The sequence below is a fragment of the Alosa pseudoharengus genome, unplaced genomic scaffold (assembly GCF_046254945.1).
Source record: "Alosa pseudoharengus isolate Yale_2024_CS ecotype anadromous, Long Island Sound unplaced genomic scaffold, YU_APseudo_1.1 YU_APseudo_1.1_scf_2, whole genome shotgun sequence".
Taxonomy (NCBI): domain Eukaryota; kingdom Metazoa; phylum Chordata; class Actinopteri; order Clupeiformes; family Clupeidae; genus Alosa; species Alosa pseudoharengus.
In genome coordinates this window covers 21,488,196-21,506,152 of record NW_027468663.1, presented here as the reverse complement: position 1 = coordinate 21,506,152, position 17,957 = coordinate 21,488,196, and the positions used below count along the sequence as shown (strand labels likewise).

At 43.0% G+C, this 17,957-nt stretch overlaps 1 protein-coding gene across 3 annotated transcripts; it reads right to left on the bottom strand.

Moving 5' to 3' along the window:
• Positions 1–478: 478 nt before the first annotated feature.
• Positions 479–17,635, bottom strand: arfip1 (ADP-ribosylation factor interacting protein 1 (arfaptin 1)). 3 transcript variants are annotated; one of them, XM_076294171.1, is made up of 10 exons: positions 17,179–17,634; positions 14,471–14,802; positions 9,613–9,711; positions 8,355–8,466; positions 7,510–7,611; positions 6,487–6,599; positions 5,684–5,905; positions 3,594–3,751; positions 3,213–3,387; positions 479–2,911 (listed from the first exon to the last, which is right to left on the bottom strand). In XM_076294171.1, exons 2-10 carry the CDS (start codon positions 14,798–14,800, stop codon positions 2,756–2,758), a joined length of 1,467 nt encoding a protein of 488 aa, XP_076150286.1. In that variant the 5' UTR covers positions 14,801–14,802; positions 17,179–17,634; the 3' UTR covers positions 479–2,755. The 3 variants fall into 3 exon arrangements, with proteins under 3 accessions (XP_076150286.1, XP_076150288.1, XP_076150287.1); XM_076294173.1 differs by lacking the exon at positions 14,471–14,802 and having other exon boundaries at positions 17,179–17,635; XM_076294172.1 differs by lacking the exon at positions 7,510–7,611 and having other exon boundaries at positions 17,179–17,631.
• Between the last annotated feature and the right edge of the window lie 322 nt (positions 17,636–17,957).

Below are 17,957 nucleotides of genomic sequence, written 5' to 3'. Positions count from 1 at the left end.
TCAACACCCGCACGTGCCAGTGTAGACGCATAAAATGAATCCACAAAAATAGCGTAATAGATAGCCTACACACATTCATGCATTTGCATATGCGCATGAAATGTGGGAGAAAGGTGCACGATGATTAGATCTGGGATTTAATCCCGTTTGCGGAAGTAAGCAAAGTATGCCAATGCAATTAGGCCAGAGTGGCGTGGGCCTAAAGTCACTGTCTGGAACTGGTCTTGAGAACACTTGTAGTGATCTGCTTTCTCCTGAGCTGCACGATTTTACCATTCAGGCATATTGAGGTAATTTAGGGACACACAATGAAAATCCAACATGTAAGGCCTCAGAGTAAAGCTGGATAATATTTTCTTTGTTTCGGCAATGCTCTGAACTCATTGTTCAAGGGAAACCTCGAAGATGCTCGACACCTTAACCATGTTATATAGAAACAGTTTCTCTGTTTCTATTTTTTAGAAAAACAAAATAAAAGTTTAAGAAGAAAAAAAATAGTTTATTTTTATTCTCCAAAGATGTTACACAACATAGAGAGGGTTTCTTACACTTGAAAGCCCACCACTGAACATACATCATATTAACAGTGTCAACTGATGCTCCACCTTCAGGAATACTCCAAACAGTGATGTCTTCCGAACAATGCCCATGAAAAGAGTTCATTTATACAAGATTAAAATACAGAAACTTACAAATATATATTTATATATATGTATATCTACCTATGCTTAGGCCTACATGTTTGTGTTAGCAAACACAGAACCATTGTACATGTATACCCCTGCCGTTCTAATGGGTGGATAGAAATACAATACAGATGCAAAAGTTGAGGGGCTTTGGGTAGTGCAGGACATTGCTTGGCCACCTGGGGACCATGCTCATGTTCAGGAACATCTCGACTGCAAACAACTTGGAGTTATATTTTTGGACAGAAGAACATGTTTTTTTTTTTTAAGTATATTTTTTGGGCTTTTTATGCCTTTACTCAGATATGACAGTGGAGACTGACAGGAAGTGAGTGGGAGAGAGAGTCGGGGTGGGATCCGGAAAGGACCACAGGGTGGGAATCAAACCCGGGTCGCCGGTGTATGGTGCAGGTGCCCCAGCCAGTCGCGCCACTGCTGGGGCCAGAAGAACATGTTTTAAGAAAAACTAAGAACAATTCAAAATAAAGTTTCTTGAAAAAAAAAAAAAAATGCTTCAGAGGCCCTTGTGGCTTTAGATAGGTGATTTCTTCTCTGGTCTTGGTAGCGTAGCATATTAAATAAAAGTAGATGTATGTCCAGTTAAAGAGTAGTCAAACTAAAGCTAAAGGAAATTAAATGATAAACTATGACAGACATTGATGAATGTGCTTGTAGTGTTCAAGCAAATCATTCTGTGGTAGAGCAGCTGTACACCAAATGTTCCTTGTAAAGGACAACATCTAACAAAAAGCACAGGGATCATTTCAAACAAACAGAAGGTTCATCAGCAGAGGCAGTGCTGGTCATTCCCATGTACAAAGGACAGATGTCTTTTGGTTTAAATATTCAAGAGTTGTGTTATCCTTAATAACAGTATATGGGTGAAGAGCTGCGTTGAATTCATAGTATCTGTATGATAGTCTTTAGAAGGCTAAAGGAGAGAGAATAAGAGATTGTGCTGGTTGTTGGAGGGATGTGTGTGTGTGCACGTTTTAGCCTGAAAGGCGATCCCTAGCCAGGCAGTGTGGTTGGATCCTGGGTGTTTTCATCTCTAATAAGATCACCACAAACTGGTCAGGCATGCAACATTAAAAAGGCACATCAAGTAATTTCATGTCAAGTAACGCAATAAGGCTGGCCCTTCCTTCTTTAAGAGGTAACTATATACCTAATCAAAATACCAAAATCTGTATAATCCATGTATTCAGTTGTGAACATCAATCTTTCACCCCTACCCGGCGCTCATACCAGTAAGCTCTGTTAACAGAAACCCAATGTGCACACTAGCTGCACAGTAAAGCGCTCCCCTGCCCTACCCTTCTCCTCTCATCGTCCTGTGTGGACATCCAACCTCTCCTCACGTTCTTAACGGAACACCTACTGTAATGGTGACATTCTAAAACTGTCCTTGTGATCTTTCTGACTGATGAGAGATACTGCACGGACCTCTAGTCTGTATAGTTTATGTTTCTAGTCTGTATAATTTATGTTTACCGGTATGTTGCTATTGTCCTGGTTGCTGTTACCTGTCCATGCTGGTGTGAGAGCACTGAGCAGGGGTTAAAGGTGAAGGATTTTTAAGTGTGCCACGTGCCTGGAAATTCCTTCAGAGTAGATTCAGACTTCAGGCCACTCTCTAGTTCCTACATTCACCAAGCTGGGTCAATGGACATTCCCAATGCCCAGTATTTTTCATATCAGATTTGTCACATCATACCACAAAAGTGCATGTCCCTTGAGTCAAGTGATTTTCCATTACAGAGTAAAAAGACATCTTCTCAGATGTGAGAATACAAGAACACCATAAAAATCTTTAGTTTGAAAAGTCAGCGAGAGAGACAAGGAGGGGAAAAATAAATCTTGTTAGCTTTGTTTTTTTGTGTCATTTTTTCTTTTTTTTTGCCCAATAGATTTAAGGTCCTACTGTAGGCAGAGGAGAAAAGGACTAGCAAACTGCCCTATATTTGGGAAAGACAGTTCGCTTATGAAGGAGTGCACATGGTACTTCCCATCTTCAGCTACTGACGCCCGTCTTGCTCTGGGGTTTACAAGCAGGTCGACCCCATGGATCAGTGCTCTTCCAGCCAGGAGGGGGAGTCCCCTCCGGGCATTTTCAACTTGATGTGGAACTGTTTAAGGGTCTGTTCTAGTTGCTGTTGATTGCCTGCATAGTATGCCGCTATAGCATTGTGGAAGAGAAGGAGCTGGTTGTGCAGTACTTTAACCTGAGGGAGAAAAAGTTACTGGTTAAGCAGTAGCCTGATTTCATGCCACACGGCCTTGCTAATCCTTTTCATTCAAATACACATTCCCCTGTGTCCATAAACCAGCCCTCCAAATACACAACCACATTAATCCATTTTGTACAGATTTACCCAAAAAAAGCACCAGTTTCCAAATCCTTGTCTACCGTTTTACTCCTTGCACCTCAGTTTTTAAAGAGTAGCATACTAACATACAGTACTTCAGAGTTCAACTCGGGCTTGAGCACCCTACCTGGCTTTTACAGTGTGGCCATACTCATACCTTATTCTCCTCCAGGAACTTCAGTTTGACTGACACATCATTGCGCATCCGCTCGTATTTCTCCCGGTGGAGCTGGAACTGCTGTTGGGACTGTTCAATCTTGGGCAGCGTGGTGCCATCGCGGGGACCCAGGTTCAGCTCCTCCAGATCGGTGCGGTAAGCATCATACTCAACTCTGCAGCACAACAGAACACCCTCAAACTTCAGCAAAGCTTCCATTACATACAGAGAAAGACAGAACACAATAGCACATACTTCTGGTTAAAAGAAAAAAACAGTTGCATTGAGGACTTACTATACACCCAACATCCTATAAGGCTGACAGTACTGGGAGAAAATGGCGATGCTGTACAAGATGGGGCACAGAAACTCCTACTGTACCTGGCTGCTTCATATTGTTTGATGTTTAACATGGTATCCTCAATGGTTTTGTCCACTAGTGTCTTCACAGAAGAGATGAAGAAGTTGATTGCTCCTAAGAGAGTCTCGCCATTTTTGGACAGGAGTTTTTGGGTGTCAGCATTGTAGCTGAACTCCTCCTGAAAGAACAAATTCATATTCATTATTTACTCACCTTTGAAACCCAAACAGTAGCAGTAGTTTTGGCATATTTATAGTAGTCTACAATACAGGAATATGTGGAACAAATCTCTATTTAAACAAGACAAGGAGGAGCTGTACACACAAGAGTGTATATCCCGTTTTCAACAGTACAGCCTGGTTGTGGGTTATTAATGAGCATTAAGGTAATGGTTCTGTTTGATGTTGGTCCACTGCTTGTATTTTTGTAGATGAGGTTTATCCATTTTTATTTACATTTTTAAGTGTTGGCTTTCTTGGCCAAGGACCATTTCACTCAATATGACCACCCTGGTTAAATAAAGGAAAAATAAAAAAATAAAAAAAACATTTCAATGCCACAGACACACTGGAGATTGGAGAGGACACTACAGGCCAATACTGCTCTTGTGATAGTTCAGCCCAGTACCTCTACCTAGTCTTGTTTGTTTTTGTCTGTGTGTTTGGCTATCTGTTAGCCTGACGTCGTCATGCTCAATTCTAGTCAGAATTTGAGTCTGATATTGCTCCATTGGGACGTGATTATGGGGCATGTTTCAACTGATACAGTGGGGAAAATGCCTCTGCACTCAATTGGATAGACCTAACCAATCAGAGCAACGAAATAGCTTACCGTGAGCTGTAGGAAGAACACCCAAACCCATCCTTCTTCTCCACAAATGCCTTAAAATTGTTTTCTGGTTGTTTTTTTTAAAAGTTATTGCGCTGTCAATATCTTGAACAACACCTGATACCAAAATCTAAGACCACGAAATACGTAGCAGGGTAAGCTACTCGGAAAAACTGATATTTCCCCTCCTTTGTTTTTAAAAATAATTCCGTTCGCACCAATGCTAAAAACAGCTGGAGAAGGGCGTCACAAACCCCTCGAGCAAACAGGTGGCCATTCAGAGATTTCAAACAAACAAGGGAATAGGTCACAATGCAAAAACAATATATTCCCTTGATGAAAGTGAAACAGAGTTTGGTGTGGATGAACTCGACTGGCCTGCACAAAGTCCTGACCTCAACCCTATTGGGATGATTTAGAGCGGAGACTGAGAGTCAGGCCTTCTTGTCCAACATCAGTGTGTGACCTCACTAATGCGCTTCTGGGAGAATGGTCAAAAAATCCTATAAACACACTCTTAAACCTTGTGGAAAGTCTTCCTAGAAAAGTTGAAGCTGCAAAGGGTGGACCGACGTCATATTAAACCCTATGGATTAAGAATGGGATGTCACTTAAGTTCATATGCAAGTCAAGGCAGGTGACCCAATACTTTTGGAATATAGTGTATATTTATGTCTGCATCTGTGCATGGTATGCTTGGTATCCCTGACATCTGTACAATCATCTGTTACTACTGTTCATCATTCTTACTCATGGCCTGGGAGGTAGAAGCAGAATTCTCTGCTGAAGGCCAAGATTTGTTCTGTGACTTATGTCAGTTTAAAAACTGAAGTAAACTGCAGTAAGAGGAAATTGATCCCTTTACTGTTGAATTTGAATAAATTTTAATATTAACAGGCAGCAAGAAATTGTACATACATTGTCCTTTTTTAGTGCTTTTTTTTCTTCAAGAATATTTGTGGCTATGTATATGTATATTTCACTATAACCAAGAGACCATCACTCCTGAAAGATATGTAAAGCTGCCAGTGGCATCAAATATGTTGGTTTGGACTCTCAGATGCCATTAATATTTGAAACTGACAATACAACTGTGCAATAATTTGTCATGCAATTCTTATATTAAGGAAAAGGAAGGAATATTCTGAGTCTGCTGCTATCAGGGATTTTTTTGCTGATGTCCCTCTTTGTAACATGAAATTATTTACAAACACTGCCACCTACTGTGAAAAGTTAGGAACATACAAAAACACTGTCTTTGCCATAAGAAATTGTGACTCACATGAAGTTCAGGTGATTTCAAACTGAGGTCAGCGAAGGCGTCTCCCAACTGTCTTTGTGTCTGCATCATTTGAGCAAGCTGGTTGACCAGTGTCTGAGCTAGCTTGATTACTTGCTCGTATTTGCGCTTGTTGTCGCGGAGAACGTCAATCTGTGACTCCAGCTCCAGATCCACCGTCCGGGAGCCACGGCCCAGCTTCTCGGACAGGATCTGTTTGGTGCACTGATGGAGGCAGGAGAAATGGACATATGCGAATCATGTGATCATTCTACTGCAGTCTGTGCTGTTAGTGTGAGTAGTAGTGAGGGTTAGAACATCAAAAAAACATTGCACCTGAGCCAATTTATGATTCTACACTCTTAAAACGAATGTGTTGAAAACAACACAACTTGCGTTGTTTTTTTTAACACATCTCTGTGTCCAGATAGGGACAACACATTCATTTTAAGAGTCTCTCTCTCTCGCTCCCTCAGTGTGTGTGATCCAATATTTTAAAACATCAGTTTTAAAAACAAACAACAACAAAAGTAAAGCCCACTGAATTCTTAATTAGAGTGTGTACTTGATGGAGGTCCAATTTATTGACAAGGACATAAGTCCAGACAAACCTAAACTATTGACAGACTCAGCTAACCTCACTTATGAGCAACCTCTACAAGCATTAACGACATACAGTATAGCTGGTTGATTAATGAAAATCTGCTATTGAACTGAAGACTGACATTTGGAGCTTTGTATGAATTTCACAAGAGGACATTAGGTCAAGACTGTGACTCACCCACCAACAGGAGACCTTAACTCACCTTGTAGGTGTTGATGCTCCACTTTCTCACCAGGTCTAGCTTCTCCATGGCTGGGTTCTTCAGGTCATCTGCAAGGACCACCGGCCCACTCGTTGGCTGTCCTATGGCTGCACCTGGTGGATATTTAAAACACCAGTAAACAAGGTGACCGTCGTATTTAGAGTGATACGAGCAGTGCAAAAGATGTAACAGGAAAGGAATACTGTGTCAGCGTGGATTTCAGGACAAGATTTCAGCTGGGCTAGAAAACGAGTTCGCAGCATTCCAGAGACGGCAAAGGACAGAACGTCTGCAAGGGGGAGACCAGAGGGAGCAGGGCTGCAAGAAGAACATGGCCGCCCACGCGAAACTCACAAGGCCTCACCGTCAGTGCTAACCTGAGTGCTGTGTTAGCATGAACCTTCACATTGCAGAGTGCAGTTTGCTGATCTCGTGTGCCATAGAGGTGCGTTACAAAGCCTGTTATCAGCATTGCAACTTAGCGTGTACCAGAAGCCGCTTACCCCGAGGGCTACGTACAGTGAAGCTCCAAACGAAAAGGAAAGTCAAGGGAAAGAAGCAGGGGACAGGTGCCATTTTCAAAGGAAGACTGGGTAGAAAACTGATCGAGACATGAGTCAAGATTAAGCACTGGTGCAGAGGTCTGGTAGCATAACAGCCTAACGTATATCCACGTCATAATGCCCATGTTTGCCTGCTATCTGGAACAGAACGCATCTGTTATGGCCTGTGTATATATGTTAATGCTACATAGATTTTTGACTTAAAGTAAGTGAAACTAGGTGAAAATTATTACATTTCAAAAACTGGAGATGGGGCATGCATCTTCATACATCCTGTCGGTCATACTGCTTTGCCTGAATAGTTGCTTGATAACTTACTACTAGCTACCAGGCCAGGAGAGATAGTAACAGATGATAGTTCCATGATAGAGGTGGACATTTATGACGGAGATGCTTAAGCATGGTTCCACAGTTTGTTTGTGAGCCGTGGCCTGGGTGTTCGGTTCCTGATAGCCAGTACCTTTCTCCAGCTCCACCTGACTGTCACTGGCCCCACGGGCCAGGCGCCCAGCCGCTACAGCGCTTGGGGCCACTGTGGGGGTCGTAGGCTGGCTGGCTGACCCTGGGAATATTCAGTGTTAATTAAGGAGATATTCGGTGATCAGCTTAATTAGATTGGTGAGTGCACACAGCAAAAAGGTTGAGTATTGTGTTGGAGACAGACTGAAGTGTGTACAGGCACAGGCACAGGCATAGGTGTGTAGTCATGGAAAGCCTGTGACAGGGACTCTTGGGAGCAACAGTGTCATAGAAACTCTTAATTAGACTGACATCTATCTGGTATACATTTGAAGATTATCTCGTGAGCAAGATCCTTTTAGTATCCTGAGAAAAGAAAACCAGCATGTAAATATTACATATTGTGGGATGATGTGGATGTCCTGGCCCTTTCCGTCTAAATCAAGAGGCTGAACATGAAAAAGGAATAGGAATCAAATGAAGATCACAGGCGATTTAATGAGCACAGCCTGGTGCCCCTCTTTTCAAATTTAAATGTTGGGCTCTCATTTAATTCACTCTCATGGCAACCAAGACCACGTGCAACAGTGCAAGGACGTCGAGATGAGCTGGCAACTCTTGAGCAGAGCAGACAGGAGAACAAAGACAAAATGTGAGCCTTGTCAGTGAGGGCTTACATACATCACACAATGGCCTTGGTTTTCAACAATACATCAGCACAATCTGATTTATCACTAAACAATGGCGTGCTCTAGGTTTATCACAAAGGAGAGTGTTATAGACAAAGCACTGGATGATGGCACTGTGTGTGTGTGTATGGGGACAGCCGGATGAGAGGAGCAGTACCTTTATAAGGCCCCACTTCAACCACTCCCTCTGCGGGTGAGCCATAACTGTCCAAGGTGTCATGGGTGTGAGCCACCATGCTTGAGAAACTGGTCATTCCATGGGCTGGGTCCTAGAGGGGCAAAATGGACAGCCGGCTCAATGCAATGCGATTATTACACATTTGATTTGAATGCAGCAGGTTGAAATTGAAATTAATGGTTTGGTTTGAGGAACAGTAAAAATAAAACTTGTACCTCATAGACATAGACAATGTGGTGCGATGTACAGAAATTAATATCCTACCTCAGAATGCATGTTATGTAGTATGATCAGTACTACACATCACATGTTACCAGCATCAAATATTTAAGTCTTTTGTATTTCTCCATGACCCAGAGGAGTCATATGTTTCTGAACCTTGACAGGGAAATGGCTAGAGTTTCTGTGACTGTCTGGTGAAACATGATTTAAATAAAAACTGGAGTGCTCCTCAAATGATACTACTCACCATCTGTCCATAGCTGGATTAATATCATGCTTTCCTATTCTACATTCAGGCTCATAATCCTGTCTGCTCACATATCAAATTCAGTCATCATAAATGTGATGTATTGGTGGAATATAAACCTCAATAGTTATATTTCTGAATTATTTGTCAGGACAACTTTCTGTGTGGCAATTTTTGAAACAACAACAACAACAAAGATATTTTTTGCCATATTGCGCATTTTGCCATATTGCTCTCAGCTGAGTGACTATGACAATGTGTAAGCTTGAACTGGGATGCAAAGCAAATACACAACAGAGCTCAAGCTTAGGCCACAGAGGGAAATGTGATAAACACAGTATTCAGACTATTTCCCTAAGTGAAGATGATGGAATATGTGGGCAGTTTTTGTTGTTAGAAATGGTAGTGATTTTCATTGCCCTTGAAAATGTTCCAACCTAGTTGAATAGATTAGAGTAGATTTTCCTGGGAGAGTGTGCCAAAGCCTCCAGTGCCATACTGAAGCTGGAAGCGTGCGTGTGTGTGTGTGTGTGTAACTTCACTAGAGATACATAAAAATGCATTCCTATGAGCTGCAAAATAAAACTTTAAAACCCAATGAACTATATTTTAATGCTTAAACATTTTACAAATCATGAATCATATGGCAAAATACATGCAAAACGGCAGGTGAGTGAGATTTGAGTTTTGAGAGTATTGAAGGTCTCAACACCATTTCAGTTTCAGTGTTGTATTATCAGGTTGTTCATGCAAATTCATGGGACGTACCCTCTGAAACACATCATCATGGCTCCTATCGGCTTCTCCGTTGCTGGTCACTGATATCTCAGCTGCTGAGCTTCTGTGCGGCTCCTCTGCCATGGTCTCCTGCAGAGAGGGAAACCGACCAACCAGTAGAGCGTTAGAGACGGTCAGAGAGGTGCCCAGTCATCCCACGCACAGGACTCTGAGTCTCAGGATATCAGGTTATTCCAGGTTATTCCAAACACACTGGACAAGAAAGTCAAAGATGACCCACACATCAAAGAGCTCCCATTAACTGTGTTCATTAGTGGTACACACTGGACAAACACACTTGTACACATTTCTATCCAGTCAAGATGAGAAGCACAATTGTACCCTATCCAAAAAACGTATGCAGGCTGCCATGTTGTGGTCAGTCCTTTTGAATGGTCCATTTGTCTAATTTGTGTTAATCTGTTACACACAATTTGTTCCTGGGCAGAAACCACTTTGCTACCCAGCACCATGACAGCCAATCAGGGAGAGGAATTCCCTACAAGTTGTGGCTGGACTTCACAGAGGACCAGGCTACGTCAGACAGTCAGTCATGTACGCAATAGCTACTTGGCCTACTCTAAATGACAGAGCAGATAGAGCAACATTACTGCCAAGACTATAGCAGAGAAATCCCCCTTAAAAAAAGCTTGTGGAAACCATGCAAAGTGACACTGGATATCTTTTCAGTGACATTACATCCAAATCTGCCACATACAGTAGGCACTTCATAATGAAAGAGCTACTTTGTTTTATTTTCTGACAAACACAAATCTTAGGAGAATATACCCAGGGAGAACATTCTAACAAAACGCTATGGTAGCTTTTCTTAAACATGGCTGTTTAGACAGAATACGATCATCCCCAAAATAACCATATCTACTTCAAAAATATATTTCATCTACTGAGATCATCTCAGTTGCTGTGTGATTAACTTGACCTGTAAACACACATTTGAAATAAAATAACCTCAGCTATTAGAATAACCATGGAGATGTCTCATCTTAAGTCCTGGTCTCCATAGTAATGATTTCTTCAAGACGATCCGGTTTGCCAAAACAGCCCTCTTAGGGATTACATCATACTATCCATACTCAAAAAAGCCAACACCAGGAAATGCTCTCTGGTAACATATCCAAGCCTATTAAGCAAAACAACTCATTACAAATATCACCCAATCTAAAAGAAGAATTTTCCTTATCTTTATGAATGAGACTGTTACAATCAGCTTTCAGAGAAGACTGTAAGAATGCTGCACTGAAGGGTGTGCAAGTGGGGTACACGAAAACCTGAGCCGACACACTAGCTCACAGAGGAGTCTTAGGTGAGAGTCCAAACACACTAGCTCACAGAGGAGTCTTAGGTGAGAGTCCAAACACACTAGCTCACAGGAGTCTTACTAGGTAAGAGTCCCAACACACTAGCTCACAGGAGAGTCTTACTAGTGAGTCCCAACACACTAGCTCACAGGAGAGTCTTACTAGGTAAGAGTCCAAACACACTAGCTCACAGGAGTCTTACTAGGTAAGAGTCCCAACACACTAGCTCACAGGAGAGTCTTACTAGTGAGTCCCAACACACTAGCTCACAGGAGAGTCTTACTAGGTGAGAGTCCCAACACACTAGCTCACAGGAGAGTCTTGCTAGGTGAGAGTCCCAACACACTAGCTCACAGAGGAGTGTTACTAGTGAGTCCCAACACACTAGCTCACAGGAGTCTTACTAGGTGAGAGTCCCAACACACTAGCTCACAGGAGTCTTACTAGTGAATCCCAACACACTAGCTCACAGGAGAGTCTTACTAGGTGAGAGTCCCAACACACTAGCTCACAGGAGAGTCTTACTAGGTGAGAGTCCCAACACACTAGCTCACAGGAGTCTTACTAGGTGAGAGTCCCAACACACTAGCTCACAGGAGTCTTACTAGTGAATCCCAACACACTAGCTCACAGGAGAGTCTTACTAGGTGAGAGTCCCAACACACTAGCTCACAGGAGTCTTACTAGGTGAGAGTCCGCCCTGACATGTGCAACAGGCACTGTAAGTGTGCACCGAGCCCACGGACATCATCTGACGGCAGCACTGAAGGCTGCAATGCCACTGGCAAAATAATACGCTCTTTCCCCATGAGCCACAAGCACTGCCTACAGAGGCTAAAAATAACACCACACAAAGCACACGCCAAATAACCAAACGCCTAATTCATGAAAGGTCTTTGTGGAAAACTTAAGTACTGCATACAGAGTTTACAAAGGCACTGTTTAGTTTGTGCACAATTACAGCTGAATATGTGATGTCACACTATGTAAAACTTTGCATGGTTTGGCAATATACAAACACGAAAATGACAAAAACCAAGTGTGTAATGGCTCATAATCTTGACAGCATTATAGAGGGCTGCTTCTCTAGACTCCTGTGCCTCTGAGCACTGTGGTCACCAAACTGACCATGCAGTCTACTCCCATCACAGCAGTAACTACGGATAGACTATGTGCTTCTATGCGAGTGGATTACTGGACTGTGTTAAAGTAACACTAGGAATTCTCCCGTTCATCAATTTTCAACGTACTGGATCCATTTAGGGCTTAGGGGGTACCCATTAGTCGTAAACCAACAAAAAGGGTCACGCTCCTACCCACAACAGTTTTACATAATGCAATAACAGGCATACTGGGCCTGTATCTGCAATGTTACAGACTCCATTTTCCTAATTGTTAGACAGTGTACTGTGTACTTTTTAAGTAAAAGGACTTATGTTGTGTTGTTTTAATTCATACTGAGAAGAGCTGAAACCCCAGGTGGCCACCAGAGGGTATGAGGGTCAAGCTGACTAAAGCACCAGAATGGTGGCACACACCCTGGAGAGAAACCGACCTTTTACTAATAGGAGTCAAGGGACAGCAAGCAGGTGTAGCTGTGCCTCTAATCCCCAGCATGGCAAATCTCTCTTCACAGGTACATGGCACTCCAATGAGAGCTCCTCTGTTCTACTGGGGTCCCCATTTGATATCCTATTGCACCAAATGTATTGAATATGTCAACAAGAATGGGCAATGTAAGATTGTTATCGGAATGGTTATCATACTGTGTGATTGGATTAACTTCAGAAAGCACAGCAAGAGCAACATTTAGTGCATTTAACATGACATTTAGTGCACAGAAAACGCCTTCATACATGTTTCTTACACAAATTACTTCACATACAACAAACCCCTGTTGACAGGGGTTCATACGTGTGCAGATGACTAATAGGAGTCATTTTCACACACTGGACTTGCTGAGCTATGTCTGCAGAGGCAGTCTGGGGTGAAAACAGCACCAGATATCCGATAACACACAACATAAATGTTTTAAAGCCACCGGACGCCCGCACACAGACAGGTGCCTCGGCCGTCAAATAACACAATGGACAGACCGAGGGGCTCAGGACAGCACATCTGTCGCTCAGAGGCCATTCACCTCCCCGTGTAGACCATGATGCTCATCCGTGTGTCAATCCTCATGACCATCACAGTCATATTGAAGCCCAACAACCCACACTTACGTGACCTGAAGAATAACTTAGCAAAATGGCGATCTATAGCAAGGCTTTATGATTCAGAGTCAGGGTGTGTTCAATGGGTGGAGCGGTGTGTTGCCCTGGGGATTAGGCCACTACCCTGGTTACACACTCACAAAGCAGCCGCGTGGAAGAGCACCATGTGACCGGCCACTCACAGCACATGATCTGAAACATTACTTTCTCTGTCCACTCTTACCAGACCAACACAACAGGACAATGAGCAGAATGCCAGAGCCGCTGCATAACTGCACCCCCTCCAAACCAGCATGTCCAGTGTCTCCTGTTTGCTTCTCATTCTCTTATCAGTTCTTTACGGAAACGGTTTGCTAAATAATGGACACGAGACACCAGAGGAAGAGTGGAACTGATGTTTGTGCTGTTCTATGGCTAGTTTTAAGTAACAGTTGATTGTCTAGAAAGCCTGTGTACATAAAAGAGCATTCAACACAGTCTAGAACTCAAAGTACATGGCAAACCTAACCAAATCAGTTCTTCTAATTCAAATGAAGAACTAACCATCATGAATTTGCTAAGAGGAACTCAATGTAACATAGGAAGAAAGGGTTGAAATAGTACTGCTGTAATGTTAAACTCTCATGTCAACAGATGTTGACTGGCCCGGTGTCAAACATGTTCACAGTGGGAGATACACACAGTATCAACTGAAAGAGAAGGATGATGTTATGAGTGCATGAAGACTGACAAAGCAGGCCACTACACAGTTACCTCTGCCCAAGGCCTGTGGTGACGCAAGAGATTTTACATGAGATAACAACAGTTAGAAGCTAGGAGGATAGCAGACAAAAACACAGATTCACCGATTGAAAAGACAAGAATTGTAACTCAACACAAATGAACTCATTTCCAATTTCCAAGAGAGGCAAAAGAGAGAAAAAGAAGTCCAAAGCAGTGTAAGAAAAGCATGAGCCCCACATTCACAAAATAAGGCACTGGGAAGACTGGAAGAGGACAGAGACACTTGCTTCTAATAAGAGGCACCAAGACAGTTTGGATCTGCACCACTATCACACCAGTAGACACGATCACCCCACGGACAGACACTGTACGATAGCCCGCTGATTAAAATGGGAGGGATTTTCATAGACCTTGATTCATGTTGCTTACTGCTGAGAACACATCGCTTGAACTTCAAAACAGAGCTGTTTTTGGAAGAGAGACAGAGAGGGTTTTCGGAAGCTTCCTTTACCCGACAAGCAGCAAAGCAACATGAAGCAGCTAGAGCACAGGAGAAGGATTGCAGCGAGGTTGGCGAAGGACGATTGTCACCTTTAACTTTGCATCCATCGAAGGGTCATTAGCAGAGGGAGCAGTGGCCTTTAGGGATGAGTCCAGGTGAGCCCCTCCCTTGGGGCTCACAGAAGTGTCACCCTCTGCATCCTCATCACTGTCACTCAGAGCCACATCATACACAACATCATCATATGTGTCAGCCCCGTGGCTCTCTGTGCCCTGCAGGGCTTCGTCATGCGTGGCCTGAGCGTCTTCAGGATCTCGCTGAACCTCCTCAGAGTGGCCCTGATCCCCCAACTCATGCTCCACCTGGGACCCTGCGCCCGCAGCCTGGCTGGGCTCTGTCTCAACACTAACGTCTGACATCCCTGGAAGTAAACATGGATGATGGTGTGAATTAGCTTTAGCTTACAGGGTTAGGGCCCCCGGCTGGCACGTGGAAGTGGCATAATACACAGGAGGGATGGGTGGGTGGCACGTGGAAGTGGCATACCCAGGAGGAATGGGTAGATGGATGAGTGGCACGTAGAAATGGCATAGTACCCAGGGAGGATGGGTAGATGGATGGGTGGCATGTGGAAATGGCATAGTATCCAGGGAGGATGGCACAGCAGATTGAAAATAAAAATGGCTGTTTCAATGGCCATCTGTGGCTATTGATATAAATGCTACTGAAATTCTTGCTATTTGATCAAACTAATTTGCTTGTTTGACCATGTTTTAGTGAAGTACTGGTGGGGTGATTGCATTATTAAATCACATTTGTATGGCTACAGGCATGTAGCTTACTGTAGTCTAGTGCATTTTAGGGAATGTGCCCATTCATCTGGCACTCAAATTTTGTGGTCCCTTTAGATTAGTGGCTATACGGTAATGCCTCTTCTAAATAGGTCTGTGAAATACATTTTGCTAGAACAATTTAAATGTTTAAAGGATGAGAATATACTTTAATATCCATTGACTGAGAGGCTTTCCAGCAACTCTGGTACAGAGTCTACTGCTGTAACATTGGAATAATTAGCCTATGTAAAAAAACAAAAACACACAAAAATAAACTCGGTGAAAAGTAACAGTTTCCATTCAAAAGCATGAATAGACACCTAAGATTACAGAAACAGCTTCATACAGTCATTATGCCTGCACTTGGTGATTTAAAAGGCATCATTATTTTCCATAACCAACAACCTGTTTCTTGTTTCACTGACAATTATTTTGCATTAAACACACATTGCAGGTTACATTGCCATCCTCTCTGAACATGAAAAGGCTAACTTTATCATTAATTGTTTCTGCACTGGACAAAAAGGCTAAGTAATGTAGACTCATTTAGACATAAGTGCAGACTTCACTTGTTTCCCATTCACTCACTTCTCTCTGACAGACATACAATAGTCTGATGACCATTTGCTGCCTAAATCATTTCTGAAGCATTGCTGTTCAAAAGTTATTATAATGGTAGGCTACAACTCATTCTCAAAGGGCGCATAATAAATTGGACAGACAAGTTAATCGTGGAGAAAAACAGGGTAAAATTCTAGAAAAACTTGATGTACTGGAGGGTAAAGCTGGGGGTTGTGGGTGGCGGTTAAATGATCTAGCCTACCTTTACCCAGCCAGGCAGGAAGAACAATGTAGGTCATGCAGGGGCAATAAATGTCCAATAAGCAGCCTTTTCTGGCTACGACTACTATAAGGAAATAGGCTAGTCCTACTTGATGTGCAAAGACGCCTGAAATGGGCAACAGAACTTGTTTGTTAACAAGAGGCATTATTCGGCCAAACCAGATGGCCCCGTATGTTGGATAAATGATCCTGTCCAATCAAACTCTTGTGAAGGGTTCCTCTAGGCTATGTTTTGTCAAGAAGTGAAAAACATGATAAGGATGGTTGAAAGATAGACACTGGACCTTGATGAAACCAGAAGCCACTTCTCGCATGAAAGCGTTCAAAGTTTATATGTCATGGCAGGGCATGCAAGAGCATACGAGCATTACACTATACGTATTTCGCTAACCTTGCCTCCGTGTCGTGTTCAACCGGCACGGAAGCACATACCCTCCAACAATGATCTGTCACGCGGTACCTTTAAGACTAAAGCAGGAAATATTGGACGAAAATTCAGAGACACGTAAACAATACACCCTAGGCTAGGCTACTACCCTAACTGTAGAAAATAAACCACTGCCACATTAAACATAATAGCGGAAAAGAGATCAGGAATTCAAAACGATACATTGCCGTTTTCGACCCCAATGCTGCTGACAGTTGTGTCATTGTCACTGGAATCGCTATGAAAACCTATAGCGGAGTTTGACCCAGACCAGACAAACTCAAACTATCGGAGGTAACAACGTTGCAATTATGTTGCAGGTGGATACATTCGACATCAGTAACAGATCAGTCACAAAGTGTCCAGAGTGGCAATTGTCTAGCTACAAGTTACACAACAATGCTGCCAAAACTTCGACCAAAGGAAGGATATCGAGATCCAGTTCAAGTGGCGCACTTTGATGGTCTCTCGTTTAAACCGACGATAAACGTGACATGTAAACGTGACATGTATTTTGAAGGGCTAACCTTAAAAGCTAGCTAAGTTTCATGCTCTCGTCAAGCTACTGCTGCCCATGTTGTCACCCAGCCCAGCAACAGCCGCACCACCTTGGTTGGTGCTATCGCTAAACCCATCGCACTATTCAAACCAACATTATTCATGACTTGTGCATTAAAGCGTTCGTATATTTTACCTGTGGCTGGTGTCCAGGACACGAAATCGCAGCCGCTCCAATGTGCAATTATATTTCGTAGATTAGTTTGTCCAATTTATTCAACAGCAAAGCGTTGGTCGGCGCCCATTGGAAGTCGCTGAAACAGACCCGGAAGAGGACGGCTCCCAAGACGAGACAGGGAAGATCGCCAATGCAACTGGACAGTGCCAAGAGCGCATGCCCTATAAGATGGATAATGGACGCCCGATAACATTTGTGGACGTTTGTCATAGTTCATGTGTGCTCTCCCTGTATCACAGATGATGGATATAGCCGTACTCTGAAAAGTAAACGGAGAACTCCTCCCCAGTGGAATTTTGGAAGCCTGTCGTGGGCATGAGAGAAGTGCAGGAAGTTGATGATGCGAAAAGAATTTAATAAATTTGATGGAAGATGTTTTCTCTCGTGCCTTGTATTAGCCTACATCTTTGACATTTCTTTATCTGGTCTGTCTCCTTCACTCAGGCCCACAAGTCTCGAATGTTGAAGTAGGCCCACGACACTTAAAGAAGGCTCAACAGTCAGTGGTGTCTGGAATCCCACACCCACCACTCATTATGGGTGAATAATTGTAAACACCAGTGTCATTCAATGAAATCAGATCCGTTAGAGGTGAGTAATAAGCCCACGGAGGTTGTACATTCAGTGCTTTTAGAATAGCTAAATAGCTGTTGGCATTGTTGGTCTTGACGCAAAGCAAAGTCCCTAAAATCTCACATATTAGTTATGGAGCACTTAAGACATCAGATTTCTTTGAC

Bases quoted from the DNA above. Each gene is read 5' to 3' on its own strand.
- arfip1 (XM_076294171.1), bottom strand. From the start codon at position 14,800: ATGTCAGACGTTAGTGTTGAGACAGAGCCCAGCCAGGCTGCGGGCGCA. The intron at 6,600-7,509 runs GTACTGGCTATC...AATATCCACCAG, and splicing joins TCAGGTGGAGCTGGAGAAAG to GTGCAGCCATAGGACAGCCA. The intron at 3,752-5,683 runs GTGAGTCACAAT...TTGTTCTTTCAG, and splicing joins TGAAATCACCTGAACTTCAT to GAGGAGTTCAGCTACAATGC.